Genomic DNA, 17,864 nt, shown 5'->3' with positions numbered 1-17,864 from the left:
AAATGTGTTTGAGACAGGTTTATCAAGGCTAATATGTACAAGCACATGTATGGCTTCGGAACACCTGTGTCAATAAGGTGTAAGAGTATAAGGAAGGTTTATATTGAAGTGTGCTTTTAATTCAAAGAATATAACATTCAATTCTAAATTACTGAGACTTTGTTGATGCCAATATTAGCATACCCAATGGATGAGGTGCTCTCGTTAAGACTAGTACAGTTTTACCAGACCGGTAGTGAATCGTAAGCACTGGAGTTTCTAAATTGAAAGGAAAGAACTTGATGAATTTCGTTTAGGGGAATTCTCCAATCTGTGTGTATCATTTTAGCAATAGTACTAATAAGAGAATTAATCCCTATGGATGTATGTACATGATTTATATAATATCAATAGCCCTTGAGATGTTAATGGTATGCTACCTCTGGCACGGTTAATCCACTGTCGATTACTTAAAATAGTCAACCAGCTTGTCTTGTGAAATATTTGAAAAGGCTAAAGCTTCATGACACAAGTATCTTTACAGACAGTTATGAAGGACACATGACTATTCAATTTGCGCTTAAGGCGACTCACTGTTTACTTGTGCACGTTTTTCCATATATCTCCATGAGGTGGCAGTGAGTTGTTGAAAGCTAGAATTCCTCAGCAAGAGCAGCATAGGGAGAAGGAAAGGGGGTCTGTGTAAAGTTGATACTAAATGTGCGGAAGAAACTAAAATGGCAACATAGCACAGAATATCTGAAAAAAGATTAAGGTCGATAGAATGTTTTGCTTGAAGATTATTTCATATTTTATTTTGCTTTTTGAACTTCGAACAATGCCTAACTACTGTTTTTTTCAAACTTGTTGTGTCACTGAAGAGTTTGCCACCCCTTCTAGACAACCGAGGGTTTAGCCGTGAGCTACTCACCGATGTTGGTCGGAGGTTAAAATATTTACCTGAGTTTAAATCTTATACATTTTTACAAATAAATTGTAAATGTATTTGTTTATCAAAATTGAAGCTCTTATATTGCCTACATGGAGACATGCTCTGTGCTAAGAATCATTTTAGGACCTAGCCTATCACAATGCCTCTTTTTATTATATACAGGTTATCAGATGGTTAAAACACCAGTGCTTATAAAACATGAAGAAGAAGAGCATCCCATCACCGAGAGCCTTCCTGCAGTCAGAAGCACATGTGAGTAAAATGATGAGGACGACATGGTTGGCTGTCATCTGGTGGCCTAAGAAGGTAGCAGTGCTGCTTTTTGGTTCATCATAGTACCTAGAAACACGTGTGTACAGGCGCGTTATAAAAGCCACATCATATCTAGCTGGCCCAGGTCGCTATCATTCGATCAGCCTGTCGGCTCAGATACTTGGTCATAAATGACAAAAAGTGTTACTACTTGAGGGCACGGGATGATGTTTGGGCTCAATCTGTCAGCTGGATGGATGCAAGGGTGAGACATGATTTTCACTGTCTTGCAGCAGGCGGAGCTGCATCACTAAAGCAGAGTTTCAGCATGCTCCAGTCCTTTATATGTACTTGTGTGTGAGAGAGGGTTCTATGCTTCAGAGCATTCACACACACCATCTTAAAATGCAGTGATTCTCAGATGTAGATGCAGCACACTTCGAAAGTTCCCATGAAGCCTTCTTATGGCCAAGGCGGTCACACAGATGTTCAAAGTAAATCATTAATGATCATTGTTCCATTTGGAGTACAATTGCTTGGCTAAAAATGACTTTAACCCACTCAAATTGGTATGCAGTCCTAGAGAAGTAAACTTGTTTTGGACCAGGAAAAGGAAGTGGAATGAATTTACCTGCCTGTCCCAGGGTTTTGCTATTTTTGTGTTATGGCTTGAGTCCTGATTCAGTTCATTGGAACCTGATGTGTAGATTTGAATATGAATGATTGGGTCTTTATTTCAGGGCATGCATTGCACACATGTTGCCTTGGTTCTATTCGTAATAATGGCCAGTGCTCCCACATAGCAACGATTCAGGGTTGTAAGTAGAGAAATATGACTTAAAATACTTGCCTGCCCTCCATCTGTGAGGGAAACCTGCAACCGATGCATTGATCTTTATTACTTGACACCCAAGAAGATGAGGAAATTATCTAATACATATATATATATATTTGTAATCATTATAGTTTTTATTAAATTCCTGCGTAATAATAGTTTAGAAAAGTTAATTACAATAAATTCATGACAGTAACATTTATAGCGACAACAATCACCTCACATTGTATTATGCCCTCTAATGCCCTCTCTAAAAGTCCTTTTTTCCCTGCCCATCAAGGACAGTTCCTTGTGCCAAATCCTTCAATCAGTGCGGCAGTTCATTGCCATAGTCCTGATATACCATGTGATGTAAATTGATTCAGGTTCATGCATTTAAATTAAATGAATCTAAGTCAATGTAAATTAATTTACTTCAATTTAATTTAACTTAATTTAATCAGGCCTAATTTAGCGACTATGCAGTGTAAGACAATACCACAGTTCACGGCCAGCACATTTCCCCTCCAGGCCCACTCCCTCATAAACACTTGACCACTATAATTCCCACCCTGATCTTATGCTATTGCAATCTTCTGCTCTGCTGCCTGTTACCTTTGTCCTTTTACAACTTCTCTGTCCTCCCTTACCATTCCCCCTGGGCTCCATTTGGTAGATATCAAGCAGCCTCCCTATGCCACTCTATCGGCATAGACTGCCCACCCTACCCTTCTGATTACCTTCTCACTTGGCAGGCCCTTACCAATACTCTGATATTCATTACGGAGCTGCTCTGTGTCCTGCTGTGAAGGTGATAGCCCCAGCTGTCTAGAAAAGCTCTGCTCAACTACAACCCCAACATTGGTAACAACCTATGAAGAAACAAACAAAGAAACTTGTAACCTCAGTGCGGTAGACTGGTTCCTCTGTAGACTGCTGTTTGCTTCCTCCTAACAAACCCTCAGGTGGTATTTTCTGTGACTCTTCCTAATTGCGATCACCCTGATAAGTTCTCTCGCCCCGTGCCACTCTCAAGTTACTCAAGTGCCCCGTAAACACTTCTCTCAGGTTAACTGGAAGTCTGCTTCCCTGTCTCTTGCCCTATATATAAGCTGCTTGTACAAAGCTAATTTGATCATTTCCTGTTCCCAAGCGCCTGCTGCTGGAACTGAATATGTCTTCCAGAGCCTTAAGATCATCAGTTTTGCCACCATCAGCACTGCACTCATCCACTTCTCATCCTCCCTGACTATGTTCGGCACATGCGACATATCCTGCAAGTTTTAAAGTCTCGGATTCCATTGGGTACTCCATCCTAGAGTGCTCTGTATCACCTCCCACACACTTGCCCAGTATCCCTGCACCCTCGGGCAGTACCATAGGATGTGCCCCAGATCCCCCCAACTGTTACCGCACCTTCAACACCTATCATCCTGCACAAGCCGGGCGGCCCAAGCTTATCCGGCGTCCAATACCATCCTTGTAATATCTTATATTGCATTAACTTTTGCCTCGCCTCTGTAACCCCCTTCTCAAAGTTTGGGAATATACTGGGATTGTGTCCTCTGAGACCTGCTCCCTCAAAAGCTTCTGCCATGTGTCCACGAACCCCTTCCTGCCGCCGCTCGTGTGTAGCTAGTCTATGATCCCTGTGTAGAACCTGCCCACTAGGCTCTTGCCCGAGTTCTACTTCCCTGACAAGGCAGTGATCGGTGAGCTAAGGGTCACCCCATGGCACTCTTTAGTGACCCTTTGCATGCAGTGTGCCATCTGCCTGTGCCTCCACCCCTCCAACTTCCATCGCTCCCGGAGGTCTCGAAATGTCATGCAGCGGTTCTCCCTCAGAATGTCCCGTACTTGCTGTATACCCATGTCCACCCATCCCTCCAATGAGACATGACCTTGCCCTATCTTTATACCCCTGTTGTGCCAGATCGGTGCATCTAAATACCAGTAACCATCCACCTTGAGCCAGGTATGGGCCCTTTCCCATGCTAGAATATTTATGCTGAGTATCGGGTGCACTTTGTCTTTCCCTTCCGCTTCGAAGATGACCCCCAGGCCCTCCTTCCGTGTAATGTTCTGCTCCCATACCACCCATGCCGGCTTTTGTGCCTCACCTTGAAAGTATACCGTCACGTGGGACAGTTGCTGGGCAATGTAGTATGCATTCATTTGAGGCAGCCTGAGCCTGCGTGGTCTCACTAACGCATATAGCTTTATCGATTTCAGACACGGACTCCTACTCCTCCAAACAAACAATTGTCCAGAGAGCTGGATAAGAAGTGTCAGCATAAAGCCCATACTGATGGGATTTGCCGTAGAGCTCACCTGGTTAAGGGGTCGGATAAAAGAGGGGTTAAACTGGGGTCTCCCCCTTGCTCTGTAAAAAGCTAAAGTTTGGACACTACCCGGGGAGAACAAACTGTAGCACCTTTATTACCGGTGTCAGCAATCCAGAGTGACCTTATTTATTGGGAGTACAGATATGGGGAGTGTCCAGAACAGAAACATGGCCCTGAATAATTGCAACTCCCACGCTCAGGCCAGGGTGGGAACCCCAGTATCATTTAGGGGGATGGCAACTAGGAGTAACAGTGGGAATGTACACCTACATGATGTCCCTAGGCTAAGGGAAGGTGCCTTTGAAGTGCAATCGGCCTTGGTTAATAAATGCACTCATTGGTTGCGATTCGTAAGGTGATGTAAATCCATAATTCGGGAGGACATACTACAATGTGAGCTGGGTATGACGCCCAAGGGGGATAGGGATTTCATTAAAATTACATTGAATTATCCAGCCCTCGTGTAGGGGGTCTCCTATCAATAGAGATGAGATCCTATCCACCAATAAATAGCATTGTTTCCATTCGCCCAGGAGCCCCTCAGTTTAATCATGGAGCTGATAGCCAGATCAATCGGCCCCACATGCCATCTGTATCAGAAATTACGGATGGGATGGATGGTTGGAGTCGAATGACTGGCTAGCAGTGATGGAGAACCTGAAGCCCCTTTGCCCCCCTGCCGATCTCCAAGTGGAGGGAGAGTATGGGAGGCCACCTGTAAGGGTCCTTTCTTGGAATGTGACAGGGGCCAATAGATTACTGCCAGACTCTGAATGGATCTGCTTCCTACACAGTTTTGACTTGGTCTGTCTGCAGGAGACTTGGGCAATGGACTCCCTTGAGGTACTGGGGTTTAGTACTTTTAACCTATACGAAACTAAGGGCCTGAAGGGTAGGCCAAACAGAGGACTGGCAATTCTCATCAGCGCCACATATCATCAACCCCACTCTGGATATGTCCTCCAAGTTGATCCACACAGGCTCTGATGACCTCATGTGTCTCGATCTGACCAGTAGCAAAGGGACACGTTTGCTGGTCTTTAACATTTATAATAGAGTTGGCGGAAAGGGGAGCCTGGAAAGCCTAAAAGCCATGTGCTCACTGATCCAGAAGACACAGTCATTATCCAAAACCCCTCCAATTACGGTAGTTATAGGGGATTTTAACGTACAGTACAAACCCCTGGAGGTATTGGAGGGTATTTGGGATCATCAAGACGTAGCCTCTGGGATACCAGCATTGGAGACTCCCAGACCGGCTAGATGCCATCCTGTAGCAGTAGAGGTGGCGAGACTGATGCACGAGTTAGGTCTGAGAGCATGTAATAATGGGAGAATGCTTCCTTACAAGCCTGGACATTTTACATTTGTAAATCAGCTGGGCAGATCCCGGATTGATTGTGGCAATAAGTATGTCAGATTGGGTTAGGGTTGAAAGTATAGAGGTGATAATACCTAGTGACAGTGACCATTACCCCCTGAGCTATACTGTGAATATGGCAAAAATTGGGGAAAGCAACCAAAGAGGAATGAGGCTGGGGAACTTCATCACAGTAACAATGAACTCTAAAAAGGCCATTAAATGGTCGTCACTCGATCTCCTCCTAACCAAACCGAGGATATATGCCAGTATCGAACAACATATTGACGGAATTTGTCTGAGATGTGAAACCACTGGTGAAATTGAAGAATTATATTTGAATATGACAAAGGTATTGCATCCTTTTTTTTATCAAACCGGCCGGGAAAATAAGGAAGCAGGTGCTGGGCAATAGGGGCTGGTTCGACAGTGAATGCCATAAGGTAAAGAACGTCCTACTATTTTACCTAAGGAATGTAACCAAGATTGAAAAGTCACACCTAAAGGAACTAAGAGCCTCTTACAAGTGGCTAGTAGATATTAAAAAGGCTCAGTTTATGGGGAAAAAATGGGAGGACCTATTAAGCTATTGTATGATAGGCGATCAGGTAAACCTTTGGAAGTCCATTGCGGGGAAGGAAAATAAGAGGGGTAATCGTTTGCTAACCCATATATCCAGGTTTGAATGGTTTCAGTATTTTAGTACCCTTTATGAAATTGGCCATGATGCATCTCTAGATTGTAATGAATGCAGTGAAACCAGGAGAGAAAGAAGCACGCACTCCACTTTCACAGTTAATAAGGTGAAGGAGGCCATTAACATTCTGGGTGGGGGGAAAGCCCCTGGGCCGGACGGTTTGCCAATCGACGTGTTTAGGGACAAGCCATCTGTCTGGGGCCCTTTGCTCAACCGGGTGTTTGATAGTATTGTGGAGTCAGGGAATGTGCCTCAGTCTTGGAGAGATGCAATAATAGTGCCAATTTTTAAAAAGAGGACTATAAGAAGCCATAGCCATGTAACTACAGACCCATCTCGCGTTTGGACGCCCTTGGGAAAAGTCTATGCAAAAGTATTAACCACTCGCTTACAAAAATGAGTTACTGAGAATGGCATATCAAACCAGTTACAGGCTGGATTTCTCCTAGGCATTAATACCCTGGATCAATGCCTTCAATTGAATGCTATCTTGTCAAAATATCTTACTGTTCAGCACTCCAGGGTCTATGCCATTTTCATGGACTTACGCATGGCATTCAACAGTGTATCTCGTAGCAAGCTATGGTTGGTATTGAGAGAAAAGGACATCCCATAGGCACTTCTGAGTAACATACAATCTTTATACTGTAACAACAGGGCAGCTGTAAGGTGGGGGCTGGATGGGGAGCTCGCCGACTGTTTTGCTCGGAGGAGGGGGGGTCCTTCAGGGGTGTGTGCTGGCCCCCCTTCTATTTAGCCTGTACATAAATCTCATCATTGCGGATCTGCTGGAGGCATGTCTCGACCCACCTAGGCATGGACGGGACAGATTCCCAGCACTCTTCTATGCTAATGATGCTGTGCTACTGTCAATGACATTGAACCGAGAGAAAACGAAGGTGCTTGTATTTGGTAGAAAGAACCATAGAAGACAATTCAAGTGAATATGTCATTTGGCAACTATGGGCCTCATTACGACCCAGGCGGAGGACCATGGTGCTATTAGCACCATATTCCATGCCGGTGTCCGCCATGGCGGAATGGGGAATTACCACCCCATTCCGAGGTTGGTGGGGCGGTAATTCCCCATGCCGCCATGGCCCTTCCCCATTCCCATTTTTGCACCATAGGGCTCAATGGGAATGGGGAAGGCGCTAATAACGGTACCGCAAATTGCGGTACCGTTATTAGCACCAAAGTCCCTTTGCGGGTCCCTACTTTAACGGCCGGAAAACCAACCGTTAAGGTCGGGTCCCGCAAAGGGACCTCGTAATCAGGCGTTAAGGGTTTAACGGCGCCGACACCTTTTACGGCGCCGTTAAACCCTTACCGCCAGGGTCGTAATGAGGCCCTATGTGTTGGAATAGGTGTGTTAATATGACTACTTGGGGATACGATTCACTGATCATCTGTCAAGGACAGCCCACCTCGCTAAAGCCACAGTGACCCTGGAAAAATAAAGCTGTGGAATCTGCTGCCTCTACAATAGGCTCTGAATGGGTGCAGTTTCCCCAGCTATTAAATTCTGCCAAGAACAAAGTAGGGCAGCAGCGCTGTATGGCACAGAATTGTGGGGACAGTGCTCCTCACCCGAGCTAAGTGTGGTGGACAACAGGTTCTTGCTGAGCTTGTTAGCGCAACCTAAGGGAGTCTCAATGTCATGTTTACGTTTGCAATATGGCCTTAAAACCATAAACGAAGTCATTGCCAGCAAACCACTGCTGTGTACTGGATTAGGCTCTGGAGTACACCAGAATTAACTAAATACAAAGACTCAGTGAGCAGTCTATTAAGTACCCGGACTCTAGTTCATTGGCATGGCCCCGGTTTGTACGCAAAGGGTTTCAGAATCTGGTTATGAGGACTGTCTCGGACAAACTGGAGGAGATAACTGTGAGCATAAAGGCTTGATTTAAAACAAAGTGCCACAAAGCCAGATGAAATGTGCTTGTGTTGTGCTAATGACGGGTGCCCTTTACATGATGTTGAAACCAGCTGAGGGATTTGAATTGTGTTCTTCGGAAGGATGAATGGCTGAGTGGACCTGCTGAGATTCAAACCTGTGACCATGAGGTCAAACACAGGTCCCTATAGTGGATGCATTAGTCCACTGAGCCACAGACCCAGCACAGTGGCTGATTATACGGCTGGGTGGTCAGCCTTAGCCGAGATGAGATGCAAAGTGTGCGGCAGCTCTGAAGAGTCAGTAAAACACTTTCTATTATTCTGCCCAGGCTACTCAAGTCTGAGTAAATCTTACTCATTGCCAGTACTTTGACTGAAAGACATCAGAACAACAGATTCGGCCATAGAATTCTGTAAGAATCTACTAGATGTGAAGTTAGCCTATTATATTGCAAAATTGTACTTAGGGCCTGGTTACACAGGGCAAAATACGATGGAAATGTCTGTGTGTTGGTATTATTGTCATTTTTGTTTGTGAATGAAACTATGTGTGCTGGAGCTAGTCTTTTATACTGTAGTTTTTAACATGTTTTGTAATATGAAATGACGATCTTCTGTAACATGTTCATAAGGTGCTATTTAATTGCTTTTGTGGTCAATACCGAGTATAGCTATGTACAACAACAAAAATGTTAATACCCTGCATTATTTTCTTCATCGGTACAGCTGGCACTTTCAGGGGCAGCATGCCGCCGAGCGGGCATTACCATTTTTACTATTTGAGTCTGTACCCAAATGGACAGGTTCAGCGGCGTCCACCTTTCAAACACTGCTTACGCCTTCCCCCATGCTGGTTCCACATTGTCCCTTATCATATCCGTCAAGCCCTTGTTTAAGTATATTCCTAGGTACTTGAGATGCTCACTCACCCACCGCTGCTGGGTCTCCCCTATGCAACTTTTATAAGTACTATTATTCAGGGCATAGCTTTGCACTTTTCCCAGCTAATTGTGTATCCTGAAAAGGAAGAGAAAACACTGATCGTCCACACAGGTTCCTTCACCGAGTCTGGATCGGCCATTGTCAGCATGATATCATCTGCGTATGAAAGTGCTTTCTGCTCCCCCACTGGAGTTTCTATTCCCTTGATGTTCGCGTTAAGTCTTATAGCCATGGACAGCGGCTCCAACGCCTAAATAAACAGAATGTGGGATAGGGGATATCCTTGTCTCGTTCCCCTCGTGACGTAAAATGCCTCTGACTCAGAGCCATTCCCCCTAACCCTGGCACTGGGACATTTGTATTAGAGCTCGCCCATTGTGGCGAGCCCCTGCCATAACCCAAAGCGGTCCATCGCCCTGCACAAGTACTTTCACTCCACCCAATCGAACACTTTCTCAGCATCGAGCAAGAGCGATATTCTGGGCTCAGTCCGACTCCTTTCCTGCCACAAGTGCAACAGCAATCAAATGTTATGTCTCGATGATCTGCTTGTAACAAACCCCACTTGTGTCTCATGGATCAGTTTTGGGATGACTTTTCTCAGCCACGCCGCTAATACTTTAGCGAAGATTTTAATGCCTGCATTAATCAGTGAAATCGTCTGGGAGTTGCTACAGAAAAGGGGGTCCCTGCCTGGTTTCGGGATCACAGTTATTAATGCCTCGTTAAACTCTGTGCAAAGCTCCCCCAGTGTCATCCATCTCATTAAATACCTATGCCAGCTGGACGGCCAGTCTGATCCCCCCACTTTGTGAAACACTATCAGTAGTCCATCTACCCCCGGGGACTTCCCGCTGTTCATATTGGTAATACTTTCCCATACTACTTCTGCTTGTATCGGAATTGGCAAAGGGTCGAGGAACTGCTATTCTGCTGTTGGGTTGGCGGCAGGTTCCGCCGTGTGCAGGGCTCCATAGAAAGTATGTAATTCTTGCAGGATTTCATCGACTTGTGTCACCTGCCTCCCATTGTCCCTGCTATGGATCATTGTGATTCCCCCTTGCTTCTGCCTCTTCTTAAGCTGGGCTGCCAGTAATCGTCCTGCTCACCCCCCGTTCATAATGAGAGGCCCGGCGCCAGAAAAGGGAATGTTCTGCCTTCGGCGTATAATAATTGTTTACTTCGTACTTTGCCATTCTAAGCGCCAGTAAAACATAAGTTCTGGTGTCCTCATATTGCCGTGTTAAATCCTTGAACTCTTTTTTTTTGACCCGCCAGTTTCTCCCTATCCTCTCTTTTCTTCCTGGCCCCTCTCTGTAGTAATGATCCACAGATGTATGCCTTTCCCACAGCCCATAGAGTGCATGCAATTCCACTGAGCCCTCATTAAGTGCAAAGAAGTCCTCTATCATGTCCACTGCCTCCATTTTATCACTCAGGTTCTTCAACCCGGCTGACATTTAATCACCATCTTCTGAAGCCCTGGTACTTTAGCGCCATATCCAAGGCTAGCAGGACAGGTTCATGATCAGATATCCCCCTGGGAGTATCTCCCCACGTGTAAATTGAGGCAACATTCGCCTCAATACCAGGAAGAGGTTTATCCTCAATTGGGTGCCGTGTAGGGGTGTCACGGTATTAGTTTTATGACGGTACAATAAACTTCTTGCCAAATGACGGTATATCATGGTTATCGTGGTATAGCAAGTGGAGTTAACTAATCTTAACAAATATTTTCTAAAAGGTCATAAATTGTCAGATTTATCATCACAAACAAAACCAAGCACCCAGGGCCAGAATTGGGCTTTTCAACATACTTTCCACTGAAATGCCACCACTTGCTTCCACCAAACACAAACACACGTGTGGAGAGGAGGAGGGGTGGGGGGGAGCCCTGCTGCGACTGGCAAAGCGAACTGAATAGCTTTTCTTAGGTTATCATTTAGGCTTTTAGCTCCCCCACTGGCTACTGGTGAAGATGAACATGTTGCCATCTTGATAACCTGCATGCCACAAATCAATGGAGTCTGATGGTAGTATACGCTTGTACACGCATGCACGCACGCACACACGCATGCACTCTCTCTTTACGTTGTAGCCTTTAGTTTACTTCCGGGCCAAAAGGTGTTCAGTAATCACGGACATGTTACCCTTTGGTATGGCAGCAGGGAATACCCACAGAGATGAGTACATTTCTTAGTGTGACTTATTATATGTAAAATTCAATGATAGAACCAGGGAAATCCCCCATTGTCATATGTTTAGAAAACCTTATCCATTATAAATATATAAACCCCAAAGCCGCCAACTCAAAGTCCTGGGAGGATAGCTCAGCGCCAACGCGTGCGCATAGGAAGCAAGACGACACGAAGCAACACAGGTTTGATCCCCGGGTCCGCGCTTAGATACCTCTGGGTGTTTAAGCGTGTTATAAATACGCAACTAAGACAAAAACCGCTTTAAAAGAAAAATGGAAATTAAAAAAAAAAAAAGTAAACCCTTTTCCTTCTTGACACTGTATTTATTCTTCCTATTGCTAACATACTGATTTTGTGTCAGGCACGTGTGGTTTATGGAATGGCATTAAAAACTTCTCAAACTGAAACTGCTTGGCAGACGGCACATCCAACAGTGCCTTACCAAGATTGCGCAGCACTTGCTTATTGCAGCCTTTCCAAATCAGATTGAAAAGCACACTTAACGGTATGAACGGTATACCGGTATAAACAATGTGACGGTTATTATTGTTCAATTAAGTGGTTCAAGGTATCTTTAACGGTATACCGTAATACCGTTACATCCCTAGTGCCGTGCACGCATGAGGTAAAGGTGTACTCTCTGGCAGTAGATATATTAGCTCACACGCATCTACCGACCATGATGTGCTATAGTTTACTTTGATATTTCCCTTTCCTTCCTCAGCCCATCTATGTGTTTGTCCGACTTATCCAGCAAGGGGTCCATGGTTGAGTTCCAGCCCCACACCAGTACTATGCTGTTATTGTGTGCCTCATCCAATGTCCTAGAAAGGAATGAGAAAAAGGCTTGTTTATTCGCACTGGGTGCATACATTGATCCGACCACCATAGCGTTGTCCCCCACCTGCATCCTGACCGCTATCAGCCTGCCCTTCCCATATGCCCACACCTTGCTGACCCAAGCCGGTAGAGACTTCCGAATGAGAATGGCTACCCCACACTTCTTCCCTTTCTCACAGCAGCTGAAATACTCCTTCCCCATCCACCCCCTACGTTGCTTTTCCACCTACGCCTTTAGCCGGTGTGCCTCCTGTAATAGTGCCACATCGGCCCCCTTCGAGTTTAAATATTACAGCACTTATTTACTCCTGACATAATTGTTAAGGTTGTTGACATTCAGCGAGGTTATGCTCAAATCTCTATTCGCCATTGCATACACCCCTTGCTTGCTCTCTGGCATTCCTGCCCGTGCTGTCATATGTGCAAGGGTTGCTATGGCTAACCATTGAAACTTCCATAGGCCCAGTCAGGACCCGTTTCCCCTCCACTGGCAAAAAACCCTGACGAGTGCTTGTGTTAACATTGGACCTTGATCCGCTTGCCGAGTAACTATTTACAGTAAACCAACAACATAAGGGTCCTGTGATTTCCCTCCTCCCCTAATCCCCTCCATTCGATGATGGTGCCATGGGCATCCCCTTGAAGCAACTTTTGTAACCCTCCCTCCTTCTCCTTACCACTCTATTCCTCAGAGATGTGCTTCACCTGCACCTCCTCCCTCCTCATCCCCCAGACCAAATGCCCACTTCCTCTCCCACTCCCACACAGTACCATACTTGCGTATCCACTCCGGATCCACATGACCCGTCCCTCCACCACCTTCTTCGTTTAGCCCATCGTTCTGCTCCTCCTCCCCTTGTGATGTCATGTTTGATGTCTTGGGTGTTAGTGTTAGTAGTGCACGGTGGTGGTGCAAGTTATGGTTGCTTAGCTTATCATAACTGGTGAATTTAAGGGGGTTTTCGGTTTTAATTGTAACCATGACGTCCTTTTAACAAGGTTTTTGCACTGAATTTCATAGGTTTTTATTAGTGCAACTTAACCATAATGTCCCTTTAACAAAGTTATTTCAGTGAATTTCATAGGTTTTTTCCAGTGCACCCTTAATTTGCTACAAGTTCCCTATATTATACTCACCCGCAATGTAGCAGCCCCAGGGTCTATGGACAGTACGAATGTCTGTGGACAGCAGGTAGCATTCACGAAGCCCAGAAGCACAGGGGAGACCAAAAAATGTTCTACCCTTCAACCAACAAACTCATATACATAAAACAACATTACGTACATTTACAACACCCACATCTACCTTTTTGATCAAAAACATTATTTGAAAGTGTACACATTATTTTTCATGTAGCACCTAGAAACACTTGTGTACAGGCGCATTATAAATGACTTATCATAATATATCATATCACACAACATAATGGAATGCACCAAGAACAAACCATAACTGTACATTTTCATTTTATCACCTCAGTACAATTCTGCATACAGACTCACATACACTAGGGGCTTTTTCGAAAACATGCTCTTACTAAATAGTAAGTGCACTGTATTTATTGCTGTATTATTACCATTCATTATATAAACATTTCTTATAAGAAAAAAACAACAAAAATGTATTTTCACAGAACTGGCAAACACACTTGAAAACACTTGAGTGGTTGGAAGAAAACTTCCCCAAATAAGAAATTAGTGATAATATCTCTAATGCTATACAATGCATCTTTTAATATAAATAAATAATGCAATTTGTACTGACCTCACTGAAATCATTTTTTTTTCTTATAGTACATAGTTTTCACGAAGAAACAACACCCCAATTTAATTGTGCAGAATCACAAAGAGAAGCCCTATCCCCAACTCTACATAATTAAATCATGATGTTGTCGGCATAATTGTCCTATTTTTGACTCGGTTGTCCGTGGACAGTCGCGCAGTCCGCGGACGGCTCCTCTGATGGGACACACCCATTACCTGTAGTCATTCTCAATCTGGCTATCCAGGAGCGACCACATGCTTTGCAAAGCTACTTGAAAAAGCTGCAATCTTGCTGCAAATGGCATCAGTCATGGCCATGCCTCCTCCACAGCCGCCACCATCACTATATGGAGGGCATGGAAAGAGGATAAGGAGCAAGGATCTAGAAGAGGATGAGGAGGAAGATGAAGATGGGGTACAGGAAGTTCCTCTCTCCAGCGCCCAAAGTGAGTCCTGGGTGTGGTGGTTTTTCACCACATTTAGGGCTATCCCAAATGCTCGGGCAGCCAAAGTTCGATGCAGTCGCAGAGAACCGGGGCTGCACTTCTAACAGACCACATCCATGCCCTGCTACACCAGAACTATCCACTCGGTGCAGTAAGGGAGTGGTGATATCGCAAGTATGACACTGACACAAGAATTACACATTTTAAAACCTTTATTAAAATCTTGGGGTTCGGAAAAACTTCTGCTCTACCCTATAGCTATGATGAGAGTAGTCTCTACCATCAAATAATAAAGATAACAATTCCTAGTCAGTCTTTGACAAATCAAAATGGCCTATACAAACAAAACCTAATGTCTGCCCTATCTCTTATACAAAAAGTGTGAAAAGGGGAATGTGTATGCAAAGGTATGTTAGTGTTACAACATAAAGGATAGAGGTGGCTGAGTCAGTTCTCCTCCTCACGTTGGACAGCATGGGGTAAGGCAGCCACCGTAAACAGGGTGACACTATGGCTCAGGTTATCAAAAAAAGGCAGTTTAAAACGTGGGTCGAGACTTCACTTGGCCTTCCACGTTAATGTCACTTATTCCAGCTTTTCAACATTTCTTTCACAGTTCAACAAAAGTTCACGTAGGTCTCCCTTCGTCGGGTTTGGATTTCTCGAGGCATCAATAGTTCACATAGGTAGGTCTCCCTCTGCCGGGCTCGGACCTTTCAACCAAAATGTGCCTGATTCAACGTAGATCTTCCTCAGCCAGGCTCGGACCTCACAATCACAGCACTTGCAGGGGTTCCCTTCCCCAAGCTTTATTCGCATTAGTTAGGTGTTCTCTTCTCCTAACTTATTTCATATTTCAGGTCTCCCTCAGTCGGGCTCGGACCTTTCACTGCCATCGAAGACGTTCGAATGTGCAGGGATTTTACAATAGCCCTCCACAGGACCACTTAGACTTTCACTCCAGCTCTCCCTTTATTTTATTTGCCCTATTGTCTGTTGGTGTTGGTAGTTCCATACCACAAGCACAAAAGTTCAAAGAAATCTTTCTCTTAAAGCATTCACCTTTTCACTTTCCCGTTCGCCAGGGTTAATCTTGACCATTGTGCATTTCACAGTTTTTTCACTTTGCCGCTTTCTAACAAGACATCAAACGTTTTGCAGAGACTTTCGAGTGGGCTACTTCCTTTCGCCAGACCACTCTTCTTCTCTGTATCACTGGTTCACAGTTATCAGCAACTTAAAAGTTCATCACCGGTTTTCTTTCTTTTGCATCTCATCAGCATGTGTGCAACCTTCAATTGTGAGATACACTGTAGCGGCTTCAATATTTCCTTGACACAAACCGGCCTTTCATGTCTTTCACTAGCTCAGCGGTTGTGCGCATTACTTTCTTGTTTCTGCAGCTTTGATTCACGAATCAAGGTTAATACCACAGTCTTTGCCTCGCCTCCCCAACTCTGTTGTTCACCGGGGAGGGTCGCTGGCATTCTTGAGACACAATGCAGGCTTCTTCTTGTCTGCAATTTGGCTCTCCTTTGTCTCCTTCACGGCTTCCCGGGGGCAACGACCTCCTGCAAGGAACTTCAGGATTACTCTACCCTTTGCTCTAGTCCCTCGGTAGGTCGTTCTGGTCCAGTGGGTTCGCCTTCGCCCCGAAAGATCAACACCTTCTCGTGAGTGTGTCTCTATGTTCCATTTTTTATCCGTGTGGGGAGAGCTAATGGGTATCATATGTATGTGATTAAAGTCAAGTGCCTGACTTGATTAGCGGGACATGTCCAATGAGATATGTAAGTGTTAGCCTTTCTACCCTCAGTCGCCCCCTTCCTCTGCCCAGTGTTTGTGTAGAAAAGGGGGTGGAAAGTTGGCACATTGGAGAATCCTATAAAATGGGATGGGGTATGGGTACGGGAAAGGGGGGAGTACCACGTCTCACCATTGGTTACCTCACTCGACTCCCCGAAGACCCCCTACCCAGGTGATCCTCCCGCACTTGATGTTAGGCAGAAACCTGTGCAGTTCCCTCTGGGACCACTGCAAAAGATTTAGGACTACAGGTGTTTGGCAGTAAACCCACTTGGTAGCAGTCCGTACCACACAGATTCACTTGGTAGCTGTGGCTGAGCAGTCAGACTTCCCTCAAGAAGAGTTAGGCAGTATACAGAGTATTCACAATAGGTCTAGAGAACACAATAGAACAAGTAAAAGAGATATCATTATTTATTTAAAACCACATCTAGAAAAACACCCAGGCACTAATAGTAAGCAATTCAAAAACACGGTCACTAAAAGATATACACTCCCTTAAAAGAATATTAGACAAGTCTTAAGTAAAGCCCCACTTATTTTCAGACAGCGGTGAGCGCTTAATGTAGATGGCACTCTAATAATTTGTTTTAAAAAGGGAGAGAAAAACAGAGAATAAATTGAAACAGATCCCAACACTTTTTCACGAACACAACAAGAGAGGAAGGCAAAGTAACACCGTGAATTCAGAGTCAGTAGGCCGGATCCGCTTTAAGAGGATCAAAACGAAAAGGGGTCCAAGGTCACACGGTTGCAGTGCACAAAGTCTTGTAACGGTTCAAAAAGGAGTTGGACCAAAGAAAGGGACCAGTTCGAGGGTCAAGGCGGCCAGCCCAGTCCAGAAGGTTAAGGGGTTATTATTACCTTGTATCAATCTTTAGAAAGGGAGGCCTGGCGGACACGGTACCTTAAAGTGGTGAGAACACTCCTTCGGGGGCAGTTGTTCCTGGCAGCGGATGCAAGTCGGTGCTTCGCCGGGGGAAGAGAGGATCTCGTCGGGGAGGAATACAGGAGTATGTTGCACTGCCAGGGAAGAAACCAGCCGCAGAGTTTCTCAGGTACAAGGAGCGGTCCGTTGATTCGCAGTTCAGTGGTAAGTGGCTATCCGGCCGCCGGGGTGCTTTGCACGGGCAGTTCGACCACAAACCGGTCTGGGGTGCGAAGAAAATAAGGTAAACTGGTTGTGCCCACCAGTTAGGGGACGAAGCCTCTCCAGCCGGGAGATCTTCTCTGTCGTCGGGAAGTGGTGAGTCGGTTCCGCAGGGCTCCACCGGTGGTGTTGTCGTGGTAAGTCGGCTCAGCTTCTCCCTCGTCGGATTCTCAGGTCCTGTGGCGACTTCTGAAGTTCCAGTCCCCAAAGCCCTGCTTTTATGCAGCATACCCCCATTCACTCAGCCTAGCTGTCAATCAAACATGCTAAGCGGTGAGCCGGCCGGCTCACCACTTGGGCCAATCACACAAGAGTGTGACTTGAGTTACCAAGGTAACTCAGTCCAGGGTGCCTAAACCCCCTCCAACACCCCCTGTGGTACCCAGACAGAGTGGCACCACTTTTGGAGGCTTC

The 17,864-nt window shown here is 45.3% G+C and overlaps 1 protein-coding gene across 1 annotated transcript in view; it reads left to right on the top strand.

Annotated features, from left to right (window-relative positions):
* Window positions 1–17,864, top strand: part of LOC138567571 (zinc finger protein 271-like) — a 359,962-nt gene that overhangs the window by 233,572 nt on the left and 108,526 nt on the right. The window contains exon 10 of the mRNA XM_069645925.1: window positions 1,094–1,183. Within this exon, the coding sequence (XP_069502026.1) occupies window positions 1,094–1,183 (90 nt within the window). The remainder of the gene's footprint in view (window positions 1–1,093; window positions 1,184–17,864) is intronic.

Source organism: Ambystoma mexicanum, chromosome 2p (genome assembly GCF_040938575.1).
Source record: "Ambystoma mexicanum isolate Mex_15411 chromosome 2p, UKY_AmexF1_1, whole genome shotgun sequence".
Classification (NCBI taxonomy): Eukaryota; Metazoa; Chordata; class Amphibia; order Caudata; family Ambystomatidae; genus Ambystoma; species Ambystoma mexicanum.
The sequence above is the reverse complement of the archived record's forward strand: the minus strand, read 5'-3'. Positions and strand labels throughout refer to the sequence as shown.